General features: G+C 27.2%; 1 protein-coding gene across 4 annotated transcripts in view; it reads right to left on the bottom strand.

Annotated features, from left to right (window-relative positions):
- LOC107451016 (histone lysine acetyltransferase CREBBP) overlaps positions 1-24,019 on the bottom strand; it is a 139,440-nt gene that overhangs the window by 77,491 nt on the left and 37,930 nt on the right. For all 4 annotated transcript variants that reach the window (XM_016066972.5, XM_016066973.5, XM_016066974.5 and 1 more), the window contains exons 2-6: positions 22,881-23,701; positions 21,505-21,922; positions 9,754-9,909; positions 6,089-6,419; positions 562-679 (exon numbers count right to left, since the gene is read on the bottom strand). In XM_016066972.5, the coding sequence (XP_015922458.1) occupies positions 562-679; positions 6,089-6,419; positions 9,754-9,909; positions 21,505-21,922; positions 22,881-23,701 (1,844 nt within the window). The remainder of the gene's footprint in view (positions 1-561; positions 680-6,088; positions 6,420-9,753; positions 9,910-21,504; positions 21,923-22,880; positions 23,702-24,019) is intronic.

Below are 24,019 nucleotides of genomic sequence, written 5' to 3'. Positions count from 1 at the left end.
AAGAGTAATAAGTGAAGATTCAAATCATTCCAATGCCAAACATGAACATGACATGAACAAATTTCAAACAAGGAAAGATTTTTTTTAAAAAAACTAATTAATTTCTCAAAATAATTTACTATTACCCTTTAAATGTTGAGCCCCTGGACAAATTTGTATATAAATTTTCCAGCTACACATAACTTACTTGTGGAATAACATGGGAAAACTGTCTATTCAATAACATTGTCACAGAAAAAGGCCGGGAAAGTTAATACTAAAATTTTAACTCGAACACTGTAACACAATTTCTCATGTAATTACTAAGCAAATAAAGTCATTTAGGATTCATATAACAATCACACTAATTTTTTTAAAAATAAACTCAGAACTAAGGCACAGTGAGAATTCATCAATGAAGAGTAGTGCAAGTCAGAAAGAGTTGAAAACTTGAAAAATATAAATCAGATTTTAAACTAAAAGAGTCAATATAATTTTATTACTAAAAGCCAGAGAGTATAAAATAGAGACTATTTTAGAAATGAAGAAAAAAATTAGCGAGACAAAATCAGAAATACATACTCTACTATTAGCAGCTTCATACATGTCTCCTTCAACTTTTCTGGCATATGCTATAAGATTAATCATTCTCTTGTCTTGTAATGCAGATATATCAGTTGTGGGAAAAATGTCTTGTACTCTGCAATAAACCATGAAACAATTAGATAGCATCATACACTTTAACAATTTAACCAAAAAGATTATTAAAAATTATTTACACAGTTTGATCAAAACATATATAAATAACTCACTAAGTAGTAGAGATGGATCTGTATCAGTGTATATGATATTTTGTAATTAGCTAAATAGCAGCACAATTTTGTACCTGAACCACTTAGTAGACAAAGTAGACAAAAGAGGAAATGAATCAAAATAGCAGTTCCACTCATATCAGTTAGAATGTACCAACTCTAGGAAAAAATAATTACTTCAAACTTAGTTCCTGCCTGCTAGATTCATATCAATCAGTCATCTCTTATAATTCTCAAGTTTTAAGTGTGAGAGGTTAATTTTCAAACTGATGCATGGGAGTTGATGCCTGAAGATTGACACAGATTTCCTTTTGTTTCTTCACAGAGAATCATGAGTTTCTTCGATAAAACAATTTTTTTTTTTTCAAATTGTATTTTAATATTTTTTTCAACTTGCAAATAAAAGGATTTCAACAAATGTAAAACTAGTTACAGTACAGAACGCGTTATCCGGAAATCAGAAAACCGGAAAACCAAAAAACCGGAATGAAATTCGATACATTTTCCAGCCATTTTTAAAAAAAAAAAAATTTTTTTTCCTCATAAGATTTTAGGATTTTTCTTTCTTTCTTGAAAGATATTTACCTTACCATCATTTTGGAAATAACCATTAGTGTCGTAATATATAACTTCATCGTTTTTTCTTCTTTTTAAGATTATTTCCAAAAAAAAATTTTTTTAGTTGGGTTTAACAATAAAAAAACGGCTTTTGTAGCGATTCAGAAAACCGGAAAAATCAGTTATCCGGAATATCGATGGTCCCGATCGTTCCGGATAATCGGTTCCCTACTGTATTATGTTTCATAACTAGCATCATATTGTTCATCATACGAGAAGGCTTGGACACTTAAAGACAACCCAATCCAGCAAAAATTGGCATTTAAGAAACTCTTAAGTGTCAGAAAAAGACGACAGCTACCAGTTATGTGTCTTGATAATGTTAAAAAAAGACTTTAACATGCTGAGTGTTAAAAAATTGAAATCTGTGGCAAAGGAAAAGCTATAAATTAAAAACTCTCCCTCAATAAAGTATGATTCAGATCAATGTGTATCTGATAATAAAAGTATCAGTTACTTACAGTAACCGATTCTCAGCTTCATTAATATCAATTTGTAACGGATACAAAAAAAAATTGGTATTTACTCATTTCTACTCAGTCGGTCATGTGTGATATTTATATAAACTAGGTATTGAAACATTATTAGGAATTTTTTTAAAAAAATTGCTAGTCATACATTTTTGCTAAATTTATAAATGCACTTAACTTCTTTTCTCATATATAACTTAAAGTCAGAATCTTCTATTATTTTTTTTATACCTTTTCTGCTTATTTTTCTTTCTTTTTTTACAAATAAAATGAGGTTTTATTGGATAGAATCTGGTATTTGACAAAAAATTATAAATAAATAGTCAAACAAGTTTTTAAGAGAAGACTTCAATCTTGAAAAAAGGCTAAGCATATCTAAGATATGTTTCAAAAAAGAAAATATATGACCACTGTAGAAAGACAAGAGAAACAATTAAATAACATAATAAAATTAAGATGAATGTAGTTTATGGTACAAGAGACAGAAGCAGCAATAATGCACTGAACTACAAGTTAATGAAACTATGATACAAAAAGGAAAAATAAAAATAGGAAATTCACCAGGATGTCAGATTTACTTGGGAAAGAAAATGCATGATGGAAACAAATTTAAGAGTAAGTGCAAAAATGGAAATTAAATAAATTTAAGCACTTAAAAATTTTATGGGAGGCAGAAGAATAAGTAAATCTTTGAAGAGTATAGTATACAAAAAAGCTGATAATATTTAGGATATGAAAATCTTGTGTATGTGCCAGTAGCCACAGAAAATTTTACTTTGCTGTACTACTACAATGCACCAACAGCCTTTTTATTGTATCTTCAAAACAAAAATCTAAAATTGGTTTACTAATTTTTATTCCACAATAAAAGAAATTTAAATTTTGGCTACTAATTCACAGTAAACAAATTAATGAGTTGCATATGCAGAAACTTAATACTCTGAGGAATTTTGGAAATTTAAAATAATGTAGATGTGAGTCTGGATTTTGCATTTAAAGTCTTCAATTTTTTTATCTTCTTCATGATTACATTTTCCATAAAAGCAATATATTGTTAGAAAGCAATAGTTTTTCAATTTTAATCATTTGAATTTTTAAAAAAATTTTAAAAAGTTAAATATTATTTTATAATCATAAAAATCATAAATATAAAAATATTTTTACATCAATAAATAACATTTTAGAAATTAATGATGAATAAAAGAAGAAAAGATAATATTTTATTTATTCTATTCTATAAAAGAAGACATGACTGAATTAATGTTTTTAAAATTAACTCTTCCTGTTTAATAGTTTCATTATATTCGAACTCTCTAAGAGAGAGTCCAATAAAAGTAAAAATAAATTTTCCTAATGCTTTAATTGTTGATGGTTGAATCCATATCTGTTAAAGACACACAATCAGTTAAGTAAATATCTATAAAAAAAAAGTTTCACAAAAGGGTCCTCCCTCAATTTAGTAGCAATAGTTGGAAATCAAAACAGATATTGTATAGCATTAACACATTGTTCTATATATTATTATTTCATATTTTTTACATTCTTCTCCTCATCCTTTTTATCGTGTTTTTGGGGAATTATTTTCACTATTACAATATACATAATCACAATGAAAATTATAACTTACTTTCAGAATTATGAAATTTATGTTCAAAACCATAAAATCCATATGATTTACTTTTTTAATGCCATAATTTTGGGCAGATAAGTCATATTTTTGATTTGAAACATTAAGTTTTGGTATATGCAACATATCTGATAACATGGCCTAGCTGGTGTTTTTTAGTTCCATTTTGTTGAATTGATTCTCCAAAATTTCATTATCACTCTTCCCTTTATCTTATGCAGTAATCAATTTTTATAATTTAGGATCAATAATAATTTAAAGAATTAACAGTGTAGGTGAAAAACAGTTTGCAAGAATGTAGCAATAGCACAACAGATACTCTCCCCTTCAACCAAAGAAGCCATTGGCTAATTCCCATCCCACAACCACCCCGGGAATAACACAGATCTCAGCTGATACTGTAACAGGTGTGATGAAAAAAATATGCAAGTCATTTTCAAAAATGAATTAATGGGATGAAATGATTGAAAGATCTATCTTGAAGGTCAAGTTTACCCCCACTTTTTACTGAGGGTCAACTTTTTGATTTTTACTCTGGGAAATGTATGATTTAGGAATTTAGAGATTATCAAGTAAAAAGATGCAGCATGATAAGCTACTGGATAAAAGAAGAAAGCTGGTTTTAGATTTTAGGAAGTTAGATTCTTTCCTGTTTTTATTTATACAGTACAGAACCCGTTATCCGGAAATCAGTAAACCGGAAAACCAAAAAACCGGATCGAAATTCAACAAATTTTCCCGCCTTTTTTTTATAAAAAAATTTTTTTTCATCATAAGATTTTAGGATTTTTCTTTCTTTTTTGAAAGATGTTTACCTTACCATCATTTTGAAAATAATCATTAGTATATTACTTCGTCTTTTCAAGATTATTTCCAAATAATATTTTTTTAGTTGGGTTTAACAATAAAAAAAACGGCTTTTTGTAGCGATTCAGAAAACCGGAAAAATCAGTTATCCGGAATAGGGATGGTCCCGATCGTTCCAGATAATCGGTTCCCTACGGTACTTTTCTTTGCCGATTTAAAAAGAGATCGATTTTATTTATTCTTTACTTGACATTTATTTTAACAATTTTTAGACGTTTAATCATTTGCTTTTATTACCGGAATATTATAAAATTTATGTTTGCACAAAATGAGATTTGTTTATTTTATATACAGTACAGAACCTGTTATCCGGAAATCAGAAAACCGGAAAACCAAAAAACCGGAACGAAATTTGAAAAAAAAAAAGAAATAATAATTTTTTTTCCTCATAAGATATTAGGATTTTTCGTTCTTTTTTGAAAGCTGTTTACCTTACCATCATTTTGGAAATAATCATTAGTGTATTACTTCATCGTTTTTTCTTCTTCTTAAGATTATTTCAAATTTTTTTATTTTTTAGTTGGGTTTAACTACAAAAAAAACGGCTTGTCGTAGAGATTCAGAAAACCGGAATAATCAGTTATCCGGAATATTGATGGTCGCGATCGTTCCGGATAATCGGTTCCCTACTGTATTTATTTCTTAAAAATTATTTTAAAAAGCTTTTGGCTGTTTATCATTTAATAGGTTAAAATTTTAGAAATTTAAAATTAGTAATAATAATCAGGGTGCGTTTGTGATTGTTCTGTGAAGTATATTTATGCACAAAATAAGATTTATTTTATTTTATTTATTGTTACAAATACATTTTGAATTATTGTAAGGATTTTTAGCAGTTTAATTATTTGATTTAATAATATTTAAGTATTTCAAATCAAATGCCATTATGCAACCTGATGAGATCATAATTGTTTTATATGGTACAATTTTGCACTTCCCTCAATTTAAAATATTTTAATAACTTATTTTAATTATTTTTAGGTTCTCATTCACTTGGTTTACATAAAATTGGAGTATTTTAAACTGGTATCTAGTAACTTAATGCATTTGTAATCATTTGAATTTAGCACAATTATTAACAGTACAATTATGCACATATTTGAAAAATTATGATGAAAATTATCGTAATGCATAATTTCTGATTTAAAGTAAGATCGCATATATTAATTTATTGTGTAGTTAATAATTATTTTAATGAACTTTAAACATTTAATCATTTATTTTGTATATAATTTGTTATTGGTAACAGACATGTTAACTCTGCGATCGCTCATGCAGTAAAATCTGATGGAACGGCCTTTTTAATACATTTTATCCTAATGAAAAACTATTTGAAAAATTGACTTTTGCTAAATAATTATCATAGTCTTAAGGAGATTAAAATAAACTCAATTATTAAAACATAATACATTTCAAATATACATAAAACTACAGATGTTTATTAAAACTGAAGGTATCAATATCTCATCAATATCTCATACCCCATATATTTCTAAGTTATTGTATTTGTTTATCCTACCAAATTTGACTTCATGTGCTATCGTTCTTAATATTTAAATATAAGTATTATCTTACTAATTCTTTCAATTAAAATAAAACTAGCTTACAGGATAAGCATCAACATATACAAGCTAACAGAAACTGACAAATTTTCGGCAGTTTGTTCACAATTTTGTATTAAAAAAAGATCTATAAGCATTTATCATAGTACTTACATTTTCTGAACTAAATGAAGCCTTAAATCTTGCGTAACAGACTGATGCCAATCCTTAACTGTAGATGGATTATCTGGTATAACTGATGGAACCACCGTAGATCCTTGGTTTGAAGAATTTATTATTGCAACTCCTGCTGTCTTAGCTTTAGACTGCAGACTATCAGTGACAAGAAAATTTTGTGCAGAAGGACTGGTTATAGTACTAGAACCACTACTTTGTAAAAGAGGTCTCAATTGCACTTGAGATTGCTGTTGTGCTTGTTGTGTTGATTGTGGAGCTTGCATGCGATTCAAGGTTTGAGGAGAGCACTGCTGAGATTGATCAGCCACTAAAAATTTCAAGTATTTTTTAGCAAATAAATTTACAAAAAGATTTAATTCCCTTAATGAATATAGCGTAGACCCATAGTAATTAATTTTAAAAAAACCTATCTGAAGCAATATGAGAAAAACCAAATTGTCAAGAAGGTTTCACACATATACTTTTGAAGGAAAGCTAGCAACTTTAAAAATATTGTAAAGTAAAACACTGATAATAGATACAAAGCATTAAAAACTAGGTTTATAAATACAACTGCTGTATAAATTGAGTACATTTCTTATCAACCAACTATCCCGTAACTAAAATACTTTTTAGCCTATTATGATACAACCTATTCAATTTTAATTGATTTTGTCAATTTACTTGTTTAAAAAGTTTTTAGAAATTATAGGAGTAAAAACTTTTTACAAACTATAAAAATAAAATTAAATATGAACAACAATTGTTAGTACCAGAATATGTCATCAATAAGACAGAAAAACTACAAAGCATTTTTAAAAAAAGAAATTCTATTAAGACGATTAACACAAATCATTACAAAACGATAATCAGAAAAAATTATAGTCAAGATCACTCATTAGAGAAAAATTCTTAATGCAGTAATTATGCATAATAAACATAAAATAATAAAATTTCAAAAAAAGTACAAGAAATCCCATGTGTGGTTGCATGCAATTTACAAAAACTATATTGTAGAGAAGCATGCTACCTGCCAATCGTTTTTAGTATACTTAATTACTATAAGAAAAAAATCTTAAAATAATTACATAATTTTTGTCAAAGGCATTGTAAAATAAAATAAACAAGTCATTCTAAAGGAATTTAGAAAACAAATGCTTTAAAAATATTATTAGTCAACACATTTTTGGCAATTTAAAAAAACTATAATGATTATAAAATTATGCTACAAAGTTTGAGTAGTTAATCAAGAAATTTTTAAATCATAAATTTTATAAAGTTTCATTAATTTTTTTTAAGTGTATAGTTGGCTACATAATTAAAATTAAAAAAAAAAAAGACTGTTTTGATAAAGGTTTATAGCAGGCTAAAAATGCTATAACAAATAAATGAAATAGAGCTTACAATATTTGAGTTCTGAAAAATGGCCCAGTAGAAACCAGACAACAGAAAACTCCTCCAAATATAAGAATATTAAAAAGATTACTATAAACTTATTTTTAAAAAAATTATAAAATAAAAAAACAGATAGTAACACATGAATACATTAAAAAACCATCTACAACTTATTATTTTAACTATATATAACACTCTAATAAAGTTTTTTTTAAAAAAACTGAAAGAAATACAGTACCATAAGTCTGATATATTGAATTTGATACAAATAAACACAAATGATAAATAATTGGACTCAAGAGAAAAATCTCAAATATATAAGTAAAATTAAAGAACTAGCAAAGCTATTGCAGTTCAGTATAAAAGGAGCTTCAACTTTAAAACAGTGGTAATGGTATCAAACTTCTAAAATAGCTGCCAACATTAAATAATGTGTCCAAATTAGGGATGTAATGAATATTCGGCCTTTTTGCCCAATATTCGGTTGACTGCATGTTCAGCCTAATATTAGGAAAAGTACTTTTCAAATAATTTTTTTAGGAGGAATTTGAGCAGATTTAATAAAGAATAATCTAAAATCATATTTTTTAATATACATTATTTGAAATAGTTTTTATATATATTTGTTAAATTCTAAATCTTGATAAGGTGTTTGCGGAATTTTATTTCAGCTATAGGGCTTTCATGCTAATCATGGTTTAGGGTTTGGGTACAATAAACCTCTGGTCAATGTGCCCTGCTCTTTGGAGATGCCCAATCTCTAATTCTAAGTCTAAATCTTGTTAATTTATGTTCTCAAAGAGAAATGAAAAAGCAAAACTTGAAGAATTGAAAGTAGATTACTTAGCTTTAACTTAGTTTAGAATCATGAGTTTTTACTGCTGATTATTATTATTATTATTATTGTATTCAAGCAAGCCAATTTCATTATTTTCTCCAAAAAAAATTTTCCCTTGAGAATTGAGAACTTTTTTTGTTTATTTCGTTTTTGTTGCTTTTCTGTTTTAATTATAGAGCAGCATTTTAACACTGCAATTCTTATAGATTTAATTCTCTTATTGTCACTTCTTTTTCGATACGGTAAAACAGATAACAGGTAAAAGTGTCATTCTCAATGTTAGTTACATTTCAGAACTAAAGAAAAAGCAATTTTGTTTTGTTTCACTTTTGTTACTTTTTATCTGCGTTTTTATTATGACACAGCATTTTTAAATGTGCTTCTAATAATCGTTTTTCTTTTATGGTCCTTTTTTTCTAAAAATATACAATGTGAAAAATTAAATTTAGATTTTTAACATTTAAATTTTTTGTTTAAACATTAAAAAGATTTTTATTGGTTTCTATCTGGCTTCTTCTTTTTTAAAAACATTTGTTTTTATTATGTGGCAATAAAGAGGGTTTCTATCAGACTTGATTCTTCACTTTTCTTTGAAAAAACTGTAATTGGAAAAACTGAGTTGTTTAGCTTAAAAATTTTCTTTCAAAAATCTAGATCTTTATTTTTTCTGTTTTGCTTTTGTATATAATATTTTTAATGGGGTTACTGCATTTTGAAAAGCATTTCTGATAGGGCCTTTTAAGGTTTTATGAATAATTTTTTCCAAAAAATATTTTTAACGCTAAAGTTTTGTTTTAAGAATCAACAGGATATTTTTTTGTTTCCCTTTTCCTTTTTCTCAAATTTGCTACTTTAAGTAGCAGTTACTCAGTTTTTTTATTTATCTTAAATATTTTTAGTTATCTTAATATCTAATAATTATCTTTAATATCTTAAAAATTTTTATTATAATTTTTTCCTTTAACTCTTACTAATAACACAGCTACGTTTTGATTATTTTTCAATAATGTGAAACTTATATACATACAAAACTATTTATACTTATTTATATATATAATCATTAATGATATTTTTTAATAATTTTTTTAAAAATGTTGCTATTTGGACAAATAACTATTTGTTATATCCCTAGTGCAAATGCCATATTGGTAGCGTTCAGCAGATAAGGCATAAATATAACAAGCACTATTTCTAGTAAATCTTTGAAAATAAATCAACAATGGAAAATATTTGAACCATTTAACACGTATACTTCTTTTTCATTCATCGGCAAACATAAAAACATGGAGGGTTCAAGAGATTCTAAGAAAAGGTTCAAAATCAAAAGGGAATACTGAAAGCCCTATAAACTCCTGAAAAATTCAAGAAGTTGGCAGCTATATGCCACTGATTTTTTTTTTTTTTTATCATTATCTTCAGCTTATGTTACCATGAGATATGGAAACTGCTTGATTCCTCTGTATCACAGGATTAACATTTGTACTACCACTGCCAGCATTAAATGGAAGTCCAAGAGCAGCATAAGCTCGCTGCATATCAGCTGGAGCAGGTCCTTGACTTGACTGACTTGTTTGAACTGCAGCAGCTTTAACATATTTGAAAAAGAAAAATAATGAATCATTAAAATCATTTATAACTTTAAACTTAAATCAACTAAATAAAAGAGAATATAATTATTTCAAATATTTAAAATGTCTTATATAAATTTTATGAACATTTTTTCCATTATAAAACCATTCAATGACAATAAAACCTTTCTATTCCACATGACCCTACTTTAAGACTTTAAAATGTAGAATTAAGAACAAAATACCATGACTGATTCTGCATATTTAGAATCCAAGTATTATGAAACACGGTAAAAGCTTTGTAAGGGAACAATAAATTTAAATTAGTACATGGCGCCTATTTAGAGTAACAAATTAGCTTAGATATTTTTATCTTCAATCTCAGAACATAACAACAAAAATCTTAAGAAAGGCAATATCAACTGAAATAAAGAAAAAAAAATGAGACAAATACAGATTTATGATTGATGTTGTGCTTCAAACTTTACTAATCTGTATAAAGACATATTCTTAAGCAGCATAAAAAGGTTTTACTTTTCAGAAAAAGATTGAAAAGTTGAGATTGAAGAGTCACAATGAAACTGCATAAAAATTACCAATATTGAGAAGTGGATTACATACGCTGAGTGGAAGTAACAAAAAAATTAATCAGTCAAGAAAGCTTTAAAGAATATTTTTTTTAATTTCATTTATTTACTTGTTTTTAAAGAAACTGGTTTAAAGGATTTTTTTTTTTTTTTGGCGAGAGCAGGAAAGGGATTAAAGTTCGATGTGTAATAGTTCTTTTCAAAAGTAATATTTCCAATGACATGATTAACTAGAGCTACTTAATGTTCTCATTTTGTTGTTTCTTCGGATATGAAAGATTCATAGAAATAATATTAATATAACATTAAGAACACATAGCACTTCTGGTAGATTAATAAAATTAGGAATTTCACTATGTAGGTGCTTTCACAGGGTGACCACTCTAATCTGATTTCAAATTTCCTTGATTTTTTCAGGTAAAAATCTTATAAATTCTAGGTCAGCATGTTTTTTATTAATTTTTTTTTTTATTCTTTATTGAGAGTAGGATGGGTACAAGAAAAGTGCTAATATTATAAACTATTTTATTTAAAATGTAATTTTTTTAATAAGTCATCCTGAAAAAATAATTAGAAAATTTATTTTAAAGCAAGATTTTGTTTTTATTTTCTAAATTTTTAATGTTTTAGTACAACTTGAATTTTTAAAAAATTTAAGATAAATGTGGAGAAAATAATATGCTTAATTTCTAGAATATATTGTTTATATTGAATAAAATTGATTTAATGTGTTACTTTAAGTAGTTTTTGTACATAATGTACCTAAATGGCAAATACAGAGAGACCAAAAAATTTCTTGGATAAGAACTGTTTAATATATTTTCATTAAGCAAAAGAAAATAATTCCAGGCGATAATAATCAATAAATTTTTAAACTTATTTACATTTCAATATAGAGCCATTTTATACTCTATATTATCCAATTATTTCCCTTTTTTTTTTAAATTCATTGATCATATTTTCTTTAAACCAATATCTAAAGTCAAGTGTTTAAATAATGTTTGTTTTGAATTAGCATAATTATTTTAAGAGATAGTCAGTATTCACAAATGAATGCCACAAGTGCAAAATTATCAAATGTCTTGTTGCATATTCATTAGAAAACAACTAGATAAAATTCTTTTCTTTTTTTTTTCTTATTTGAAAGTAAAATATTTAAAGAATTCCAATCTAACCACAGGGTGTTTTAAGTAGTTTAGATTAGTTAATTGTTTTATTCTTAAAACTGGGCAATTCCATGGTGTTGGACGTAAAAAAATAAACATAAATTTCTTAGAAAAATTCTCTCATAAAACAAAAGTTTATAATTATAAAATTTGAGTATCAAATATTTAGTACAGCATAAACAATCAGAAAAGAATTTGTTGTATAAAATATTATTATGATAAGTTCAAATTAAAAGGATAAAATTGTTGGCATCAATGTTGGTAAATTGCATGAAAGCAAAAAATTATTACTTATTTACAAATTATCTTAACTCGATGAATTTGTTAATGATTTACATGTAAACTTGACCTAATTTTGAAGCTTCCATTTGAATAAAGAATTCTATGCAGTTATTAACCTGTAAATGCGATATAGAATTAATTTGAAATTTTTTACTTCGGTCATGGACATTAACTTTTCAAGTTGTATATAAATTTAGGTTAGTGATAACCATTATAATGACTCAAAATTACTTTAATTTTAATCTTAATATTATAAACATTGTTTTCGATTTAATAGCTTTGTTAAATTTTTATTGTCTTCTATTTCCTATTGGAATAGATAGATCAATGTGTTTTATAACATTTTCCATCTTGTAAAAGTTAGTTGAAAAATCACTACTTTTAATTTAAACTGTGTAATAATTATGAATCTGGTGTTCTGTATCCCCACAGTGTTCTACTCCCGCTCATTGAAAGATTACAAAAAGAATTATTTTATCACTGATCTGGAATGTCTCGCTATTGTGGACACAATAAATAAATTTTATCATTACTTGTTTGGGAAAAATTTTACAATGCATACAGGACCATGCAGCCTACCTTCGGCTTAAAAATCTTAAAGGGAGATTATTTCACTGGTCACCTTAGCATATATGATTATACTGTAAAAAATACAAAAGATAGCCCAATTGAAGAGGATATGCTTTAAAGGGAAGCACCAGATCCAAAATTAAATGTACACAATGTTGGAAGTCAAGTAAAACATCTTTTGCAATTAACTGAAATTATTAAGGCTAAAAAGAGTTACAATTTAACTTGAAAATTTGTCGAAATTAATAATTTATTATGTCTACGTTAAAAAGGATTTACTAAACTTGGGGTAGCATTTTTATTACAATTGAAATTAATTAAAATTGCTCATGAAAAATTTGGACATTCAAAAAACAATTAATTTACTAACTACTGTTTATTATAGGCAAAATTGTACTTCTCATATAACTAAATTTACTAAGCAATGTCACACATGTCAAATAAATAAAAAGCTCAGACAAAAAAGATTTTGGCTTTTACAAGCAATGCCTCTGGTTGATAAACCGTTTGACTTACTTACAATTGATAGTGTTGGTGGTTTAAACCATTATAATTTATCTGAAAAGTATTTGACCTTAATTATTGACCATCTGATTCGATGTAGGTGGGCTTCCGCATCAAAATCAATTACAACAGAAACTTACAAAACTTTTCTTCATCATACTTTTCCCCAAAAAAATAAAAAAAAAGTGATAGAAATGCAGCTTTTACATTTTCTCATTTTAAAAAATTTCCTTAACATCACAACATTCAACAGTTTTTAACTACAGCTCATAGGTCTGAAACTAATGGAAAAGTAGAGAGATTAGGACAAACTATAATCACATGTTTAAAGTGTAAAATTAAAGAGAATTCTTCCAAAATACTGTGGCCACCATTATTAAAATAAGTTATTCAGGAATATAATTTAACTCCACACTCATTTACGAAATTTCCTCCGTCATATTTATTAAATGGCATAGTTCCATTTGAAAATCCTTTAAAAGAGAATTATTATCCTCCAATCAAAGAAGCTAGAAAAATAGAAATTGAAAACACAACACGATACAAGAAAAATAACAGTTCATTAACGTTTTTTAGACTTGTAGATATAAACTTTTCACCGGGTGACACAGTCATGTATGAAGAGTTTAAATATCCTAACAGTAGAAAACTCTCTCCAACTTTTAGTGGTATTTATAGCATCAAAAGATGTCTAATGTGAATTATGAAATAGATAAACAGAATAGTCATACTATGAAAAAACAGAAATTATGCATGTTTCCAAACTAAGAAAATATTATGGACCAGAAAATTTAAAGCTTAACCATGAATAAAATTTTCTAAATTTTTTTTTAAAAGAAATATTAAAGAGATTAACAAATATAGGATTTTTTTTGCATTGTATAAATTTAATAACATGAAAATGTCATATATATGGTTCTTATGAACATGTTACGCCTTCTTCGACGGAAGATCCAACCCCTCAAAATTTCTACAACGGTTGTGTTTACCTGTATTCAAAATAAATATGGGGCAAAGTTAATACAGTATAACAATAAACAAATCATATTTTTCATTGCTGTATATTTTGAGACAGGATCTTCCGTATCAATATTGCTGATACACAAGATTGTTTTCCTCCTCTTGAGGACTACAGCGTTGTATCCAGTAACAAGCCCTTAACTATACTATAATCTTAAATTCTAGATTAAGACGCAAGCGTCCTTTTTTATTTCTCTTTATTCACTTTGAAAAGATATGTGGATAATGAATTTCTGCATACGTGTTTTTAAGTTTATTATTTTTAATGCTTTCTTTATTAACTTTTAAAAAAAAGTCTTCACTTTTAGCATTTTGTGATGTTACTACACAGAACTTTGCAGGAAAATACAGAATAATATTAGAGACTCTTCTTTTTTTATAATGTGTGCATTAACTTTGATAAATTGCTTATAAAAGATATTTTAAAGTAATCATTACATATTGTTATAGGAAATAGGTATGCATGTTTTTGTGTACGCAACTTTTACTTTGCATTTGTTACTGTTGTTTTGCTTAAATGTTTTCTATTTGATAATTTGTTGTGCGTTTTGTTAGTTTTCATTAAAAATTCTGATGAAAGGTGTAGCAAGTAATTAACCATTAAAAAAAATTTCCTAAGTTCTAAATTTAATATGAAAAAAATAAAATTTTGGGGATGTAATATAGAATGCCTCATACAAGTCTTTCTACATTAAATCATAAGCTTAAAATAGATTTCCCTTACTAGTTTTAAGATGTAGAAATCATTCTCTCACAAAGAGTCATAAAAAGTACAGATGCCAATTAAAATATTATTTTCTGAAGTTAATGGCTAATAATTCTTAGCAAAATAAGTATTAAGAAAATCTTAAAAATTCCCTATCATCAGAATGTGGTCATCTTTGGAACATATTAGAATCTCTAAATTTTCCCATTTGAATGACATTTGATTAAGTTTAGGATATTCTTGCAACCAATTTCCTTTCAGAATCCCTGTTTAAATATCATGAGCCATCAAAAATACATGCTTTTTTATATTTTCATGGCTAGATAAATCTGTGCCAAATCCCAACATCATTACCATGGAAACCCACCTTTGTAATCCATGCCAAAATCCAACGTCAGCTGTTAAATAAACTTAATATAAATTAATAAGATGCCTATTTATTTGAATTAGCCAAAGTCTCTTGAATTATCAAGCCTTTGAAGGAATATTATTACATTGTAATTCCAATAATAACTGCCTTTTGCATATATTAAAATAAAATAAAAAGAATAGAATTTCCTTATTAAAAAAGAATAAAGATATTTTTCAAGTTGGATTAAAGATATTCTTCATATATTCTTATAACAGAATTTACATTTCAGGCTCTTAATTACCTTTCTTGAAAACTAGCAATTAAAAGTTTACAGAGATATCAGAATCTCTAAAATTTATTTTAGAGATGAATTTATTTAGAATCTCTAAAATTTATTTTAAATGATAAAAAAGGTATTGTTTACAATACCTTTTTTATCATTTAAGAGAGCTTTCTTCTTTTCTTCAAAAGTTTAAAATATTTTTGTGACTTTTAATTTTTAAATTTCAAAACCAAATAAAATATATATTTTATTGGGACTCGAAAAATCTCAAAATTTAGTCAACAAATTTAAAGGGACATTCTAAAAAAGCATACAGTTAGTCAGTTGTAAGAAAGTACAGTAATGTTATATACCAATTCAATAATATGAAAAAGTAAAGCATTGTAAATAGTTTCCTGAACTTTCTATATTTTTTGAAACTGATGTTCTTAAGTTCACTAAAATGTCAAGTAGTATCTTCTTCCACTATGCACGTACTTGAAACAAATGCAATAATATTTAAATTCCCGACACAATAAAATGAAACATTTAGCTATCTTGTTTTCTACCTGGTAGCAAGAAACATGCACAATTTATACAGCAATCCCTTTTCCCCCAAACACTTTAAGTTATTTTACTGTTTAATTATTTAATGAATAGTTGTATGTAAAAATTATAAAGTTTACCAAAAAACCAGAAAATACAATAACTTACACTTTTGATTGCATATAAAATCAATACCAGACAAAATTAATACATTCAAATAATTGCTTACTAAATTTAATAGAAAGTAAAATAAATCACAATCTAGCAAAAGGAAACAGCTATACTGAAACCTGGGCAAATTAACTTCCTAATGAGAAAAAGAGCCCCATAAGATTTTTGCTTGGGCCAATTAAAAAAAAACTGTTCGACTTAGTTATTTATTAAAAATCAGCAGTTTTTGTTTCAGACAACTAAAAGGCTTAATATGAAACAATAATTAGTCTCAACTTTGACTGTTAATGAATTTTCTTAAGTTAAAAAATAACATAGCATACCATATTGGAATAACCAAAATTAAGATAATCTGTTTGTTTAATTTTTAAAATTCAGAAGTCCCATAAACAATAAAATTAAGTGGGTATTCAATGACAAAGATCATAAAGACAGAAACATTTTGAACCTATCCACACAACAAAAAAAAAATTTTTTTTTTTTTAAGTAAACTAGTCAATAAAGTTATTTCTCTCTACACCTTTTAGTAGATTATTGTTTTAACATAAATTTATGCTCTGACTCTCACCCAAACAACATTCCCATTCATTTTTTTTCTTTTTTTAAAAAAAATTTATACAGGGTATCTGCTACATTTTAGTTTTCAAATTCATGACTTTTCATGACTTAACAAAGTTACTATTTTCTCTGACAAAAACAGAATAATAAATTTAAAAAGCACTATAATAACATAAATTAAAATGATAGGTATAACCAAAACTGTTATTTTCTGCATCTTCATATTTATTGATTTCAAATTTAAAAACAGAGTAAAGAAAGAGTTGAAGCAGTAAAATAGCTGAAAAAATAATAGCTGAGCAAATAATCTTCTTCTTTTTTCTGCAGAATTATATTCTGAAGATACTTTTGTTGTTCATCAGAAAGGAAAGAAATACTCCTGATTTTTCTGTTCATTTCAGAATTAAAAAAATTTGCCAATGACTGGCTTGCTTCGACTAGAATTTTAAATTGCTAAAATAAAAATAAATAAATAATAATAATTCTGAAATCACAGAAGTTTAAAAGATACTTCGTTCTAGAAATGATGTTTTTTCTTTCATTCTTTGAAAGAACACCATAACTTTTACATGATAAGAACATGATAAAAACTTTTGACTCTGAGTATATATTATAATAATCTCTGAGTATATATTATATGAATAAAAAATGACTCTGAGTATGGATTTTGTTACAAATTCAGATATTCGGAAGACCATGAAATTGGGGGGGGGGAATCCATTTTTAAAATAAAATTTTTTGGCGACCTAAATCTATGACTTCCATGATTTTTTTTAAAAAATAGTTCAAATCATGACATTTCATGGCAAATTCTGTTCAATACTGAAATTCATGACTTTCCAGGTGCGCGGATACCCTGTTTATATATTTGATTAAAGCTTCAATTTGGAAATTGATTTTAACAATAATGTAACAAGTGGAGCATTAAAATAAATTTTAAAAATTATAAAGATAGTACCTTTTTAGGAGCAATTTTTAAGCTTAAATTAGTATCAAAGACAAAAATAAAAAAATTAATAAATATGTAAAAAGATTAGTCAATTTATTTTCCCTTTTCAGTGTAGTATATCATTATATCTTCATGTAGCTTATCACTGTTTCACAATAAACGTTTCAATTGCACCTTTTGTAACTGAGATAAAAAGTTAAACAATGAACAATTTATTAATTTTAATTGCTTGGAACTAAATTTATTTTCAATTGTTTGGAAGCTATTACATTGTATTAATTAAATGCTAATAAAAATCAAGCTGCATAACAATAAAATACACATTTGAAGCTTTAAAATTATATAAAATATATTATGTTTGCTAAAGTTTGAAATTTTGGCATTTTGGTTTATTTTTCTTGGAATATTATAAGTTCACATACTTAGACTATTTTAAAATCAGAAAAATATAAATAAGTCAGGGAAGTATTTTTTAGGTCACATAACTATAACATAATTATTAACACTATCACCAGCAAAGAAATGTGTGCTTAAGTAGTGATAAACATTCAATACCTTTCACATTAAAAAAAAAAAGTAAAAAACTTTGAACGGATAACTCTTGTGTTTTTAGAAAATTTTATTTTTATTTTTAATCTTTTTAAAAAATATATATATTTAAAGACATAAATGTCCCAAACCAGAAAACTGACCATTTTAATAAGAAATGTTTAGTTTAGACATTGTTTTCCATAATGATTCCAATTTTTTTATGGTTCTGAAGATTTCGGTTTAATTTCTTCATAATTTCATAGTAAATATGTTCAATTTTTTTTTTATATATTTCATTTTTCTAATTTTATTTGTATTTTGTTCATTGATTGCCTGAATTGTGAACATATCATTTTATTCAGAAAAACAAATAGATAACAAATAGGGATATTAAAAGTTATTTAAAATAAAATGAGTTCCAGAAATCTATTTTTAAAATAATGATTAATTTTTTCGAGGTTGATTTTGTAATTTTAATGATTGCTATCTGTATTTCACAAATTGGTACCGTTTTAACTGCCACCCCCAACAAAAAATGCACATTTTCGGCCAAAATTTGGAAAAAGGCATTTAATCAAAGTTTTATGGTTATACTCTTTCTTCATGAAATCCTTTATAGCTCCTAAATCTAAACTTATTGTTCAATTCACTAGCTTTTGACTCTGAATAGAAAACAAAGAGGAAACAATACTTTAATTGTTTAGATAGCAATATGAATTACATAAACAGCAGAACAACCACTAAAGTTAGCATTAAAAAACAGTTCATTTAGTAGCCCTGACAAACTTGATTCACAACTCCTGCGGTTTTATTCAATTTTCCTTAATTATAAAATATTATGACATTTAAATTTCAAATTAAAGTAACCACCTTTTGACACATATGATTCTAGACTATTCTATCATAAATCAATGCTTTTTAGACTATTTTTATATGGTTTTTCAAATTCCGATAATTTTATACGAATTTGATAATTAGATTTGGCACAACTTGCTAGTTTATCCACAATATATTTTTTACATTGTCTCTTTTTAATAAAATTAGTCATCAGTTTTATGAAAATAAACACTTGTTAGCTGTTTTTTTTTCCTTTGTAAAAATAGTAGCCAGTTGCCTTCCCTCTATTTTAACTCCTAAACCTAAATTAAACAATATTTAAATCTTGTGCAATTCTGAAAATTATCTCTGAATATTCAAATCAAACTTAAAAACATTTCACAAAACAAGAAAAAAAAAATAACCATAGTTATTATTTACTCAGAACTACCAACTATTCAGTCATAAACATAGTTCAAAAAATGCATAGTGCACCAAAAAATGCATAAGTCATTTTTTTAACCATAAATAAGAAGTTAATTTTTATTTTAAATTATAGCCCATATCAAGTGACCAGTACAAAATGATGACTCTTTTTTAGATGTGTGATGTAAAAATTGATTTTAGCATTATGCAGAGGTTTAAGTTTTATTTTATTATTTATGAATTTATCATGAACAATCGGTGGTGGATAGTGACCCTAGTGGTTTGTGCCAAAATAGACAAAAAAATGTGACTGGGTGAGGGGAAAATTTTATTTAAGGTATAAATGCAATTTTGAGGTGGTGTTGCAATTTTGAGCTGCAAACACCACCTCAAAATTGCAACCATTGGATCAAAGGATAATTAGGAGTTTTAAAGTGAACTACAGAAAGCAGTTGATAAGCAAACTTGCAGATACCATCGATGAAAAAAGTTCTCTTCCAAAGATAAATGTGTTGGATGCTATCAGACTGACTGATTATGCCTGGAGAAATGTGTCACTGGAAACTATTCGAAATTGTTTTAAAAAGACTGGTTTTAGGAATAACTGTGAAGAGGATGAAGAAGAGGTCGAAGGCATCAATGAAGAAAAAGAAACAGGTGACAATGAAAATGCAGTGCCACATTCGCAAGAATGGAATACGATAAAATCGGGAATTAATGTTGATATTAGTTTTGAGGATTTTTTACAAGTGGACAACTGTCTGGCTACCTGCGGAACATTTACAGATGCGGAAATCATTGATAATGTAAAAGTATAAGATGAAGAAGAAGCTGAAGATCATATTGATGAATTAAAAGTGAGTGCAAAAGAGGCAGAAAAAGTTGAAGAAATCTTACAGAATTTTTTTGAATCCCAGGAAAATGTTGGCTATGAGGGATTTGCTGCTCTTTCTAACATTAGAAGAATTATTCAAGCAAAGAAGGTTAGACGTCAAAAATCTTTGAAAGATTATTTTCAGTGTTAAAGGAAAGTTAAAAAAATGTTATCTGAATAGATGTATATGGTATAATTAATTAAAATAAATGCCTTCATTTTCTAATAAAAACAATTAAAGCACTTTTAATAGAATTTCTCAATTAAATTTCATTTTTTAAGTACCTCTATAACTCGAAACCTCTTTATCTTGAATTTTTCGCCTTTCCCGTGAGATTCGAGATAAACAGGTCCGACTGTATTTTGAATTTTAGGTATTACTTTTTGATCCGCTCCATTTGCATTGATTCTATCATAAAACCATCGCGTTTATTTATAGTTTTTATTTAACTCTTTCTAGGTAGTTTTTTCCATTTCCAATATTTTTAATATGATGCAAGAACAGATTTTTAAGTGCAAATTTGGTGACAAAGTTGCACTTTTCAATTAATGAATACGAGTAGTTTTGGAGCAGCTTGGTGCAATTTCTGGAAAAACTGCATCTTGGAGTAGGTATTTCGTTTTGGAGCAGTTTGGCACAATTTGCAAAGCTGCTCCAACCCTACAGATTAGAAAACCATAAAATGTCTTTAATAAAAAATTTTAATTTGCATTTGCATTGCTCAATAAATATTTATTTAGTTATTTATTTTACTTTTGTTCCATGAACATCACAGTTAATTTATTTTTAAATAAGCCTTTGTATTGATTTTTTAAAAAAACATTACTTTTTCACCATTTTTATACAGTTTGTAAGGGTTACTATTGTGAAAAATTTCTAGTAAATCTAAGCAACACACATAAAGAAAGCTGATATATCAAATTTTTACATATAAATACTAGTAGGCATAAGGGTAGTTACCCTTATACAGATTTCACTTAACATCTAAAAATTATGAAAATTGTTTGCTTTATTAGGTTTATTATCTCTTATAATCTTTACTCCTTATATGGCTTGCAACTAAAAAATTAATTTTCAAGTTCAACTCTGAAACATTTTCATCCCACCATATACAAGCAGGTACTATTTAATGTCAATTGGCCAATTAAAACTTGAAAAATCTCTGGCGACTAACTTATGAATCGATTCATTTTATTATATTAGCCGCACCAAATATATAATTTTTTAGCAATTAAAATGTGATTTCTTCCAACAGATACAATTATAAAAATTAAAAATAAATGATGCTCACCTGCTTGTTGTTGTCTGCGATCTGATGCTTGTTTTAAAGGCAAACACACAGGGCAATCACTTCGTGTACAATTTTTCCAGTGAGATATTATTTGCCTAGATGATGAGCAGTGAGGAACCCCACATGATTTACCTGCTTGACAAGTTGTCATGTGACTTAATACATGTTTCATAGTCCGACAATGAGGTAATGAGCACTGTCGTACGTCTCCATTGGACTGACTTTCACGCCTCTGGCATTTGTGAGCATGAAGAAGAAGCACAAGTTGTTGCTGTATAAGTTTTCTTTTCTCTGGGTCAGCTGTAGGGGTTGGGCCCCCTACAGTTGATGGAGTAACAGTTACAGTACTTGTCGAATTTTGCTGAACAGTACTTGGAGTCATAGGAAGATTTGATATAGGTATTTGAGAAACAGAATGCTGAAACAATAAAAGTACATAAATTTCTATTTAATTTTTGCATAAATAACTATGCTGTTAGTATAAAAAATAGAATTTTTGCTTTGAAGTTAGAAAATATGCAAAACATATTCCCCTCCATTTTGCTGGAAATTTATTTCACTGTAAATTTAGTGTACTGTAAAATTAAGCGGTCAATAAATAAATTACAATCCATTAATTAAAAAGTGTATGATTTCAATACAATACTGTAAAATTACAATACTGTAAATACAATACTGTAAGATTTTCGATAGTCAGCAAAGAACGTTTCATACCTTTCTTGAGCTCTGCATGAAATTTTAGATTTATTGGTTAATTTATTAAAATAGATAAAAAAAATTATACGTACTTATTTTTCAACACTTTCTAATTCAATTTTTAACGCTATTGATGTAAAAACTACGTAGTTCGGTTATATATATAAATTATCAAATACAAAGACTACCACTAATAAAAACATTGGATTATAAATTCAGTCACTTTCGGATAAAATCTGCCACACATGAACAAAAGAAAAAAAGCTACTGGTGTATAAAATTTTCTTGAGCAAATTAATGAGTCAGAGTTAAGGAATGAAATAGGAAGGGGGAGTGCAAAAGAATCCAAATGAAAACATCTGAATGAAGGAAAGTTATTGAATGCTCATCAACATTCATATCACTGAACATCGGACATGCAAAAGTTCAAAGGCGCTTATTTATTTATTTTTAGTACATATACTACATCTAAATTTTCATTGCTACCATTAAAAAAGTATTGTTCAAATCTTGTTTCAGAATTAGCCTAACTGCAAAATAAAAAGAATTGCAAAATAAATTGACTAATTAGTTGAAGTACATTACACATTTTTTCATAAAAAAAAGTCTATGGAAACCTGATATGAATTAATTTTATCAGCTGAACGATTAAATTTCAATTAGCAAAAAATTATAGATACCTTTATATTAGCACCTTGGTTAGGATGTCCTAAAATGGTTTGATGAGGCAGATGAGGTGCAATCACAGTACTATGAGTCGCAGCAGATGACACAGACAGACTGACGGATAGATTTAAATTCATGTTTGCAATGGGAATGTGACTACCATTAATGAGTGAAGATGTTTGTTGGTTTACTGGTTGTTGTACAACAGTTATTGGAGAATGAATTTGTGCATTATTGCCACTATTATTACTAGCAACAGATGTAGGAAGTGACATAAGGTTACCTTGTGTACTTAAGGAGCTTCCTTTACTTTGCATTAATAACAAATTGTTATTCATGCCTAAAGTTCCAGTTGAATTACTTAAACTATTGGTCAAACTATTGGAAATATTCGTAATAACAGCTGTGCCATCTGTAGCATTAATATATGAAGATGATACAAGCGAACCTGTTTTATTTATAGTAGCATTAGGAGTATTTAAATTAGTAGAATGAGGACTTTTAACAGCTGTCATAGTTGCTAAATTCGGACTTGTGATTTGCTGTGATGTAGATATACCACTATGGGATGGAGGTGTAGATACGGTGCTATGAGAAACATTTGGCTTAGACTGTAACAGTTGAGACAGCTGTTGATGCCTTTGTGAATTAACACTTGCAACAACAGAACTTTCAACAGAGACACTTTCTCCAGAGCCATTCAAAAGATTTTGCGGAGCTGACGATTGAGATGTAGGAGCTTGTGTTGGAAGATCAGACGTTTCAAGCCCAGTAGGCACCATTAATTCTTCAGGCAACTCATTTTCCAAATCCCACAGTTTAACATATGAAAGGTCTAGGGAAAAAAATTTTAAAACATGAACACAGATAAACAACCATTGAACAACACATGAAACACAGATAAACAACCATTTATAAAAAATAATCCAATGCTCTAAGCTGACCTTGGATAGGACACATGAAATTCACAGTACAACAAAAGGTTAAGTATCAAAACATATAAATTCTGAAAATAGGTAAAACTCAAAACTATCCAAATGTAATTATTATGATATTATGCACATAGAACATTAAAAAATGAAAAAATAACTATCTTGGAGTGTAAGCTTGGAGTACCTAGACGTAAGCTTGGAGGGACTATCTTACCAAGCAG

Source organism: Parasteatoda tepidariorum, chromosome 11 (assembly GCF_982258835.1).
Source record: "Parasteatoda tepidariorum strain Cologne lab strain chromosome 11, Ptep-v5.0, whole genome shotgun sequence".
Taxonomy (NCBI): domain Eukaryota; kingdom Metazoa; phylum Arthropoda; class Arachnida; order Araneae; family Theridiidae; genus Parasteatoda; species Parasteatoda tepidariorum.
Note: the sequence above shows the minus strand (reverse complement) of the source record. Positions and strands in the feature narration are given on the sequence as shown.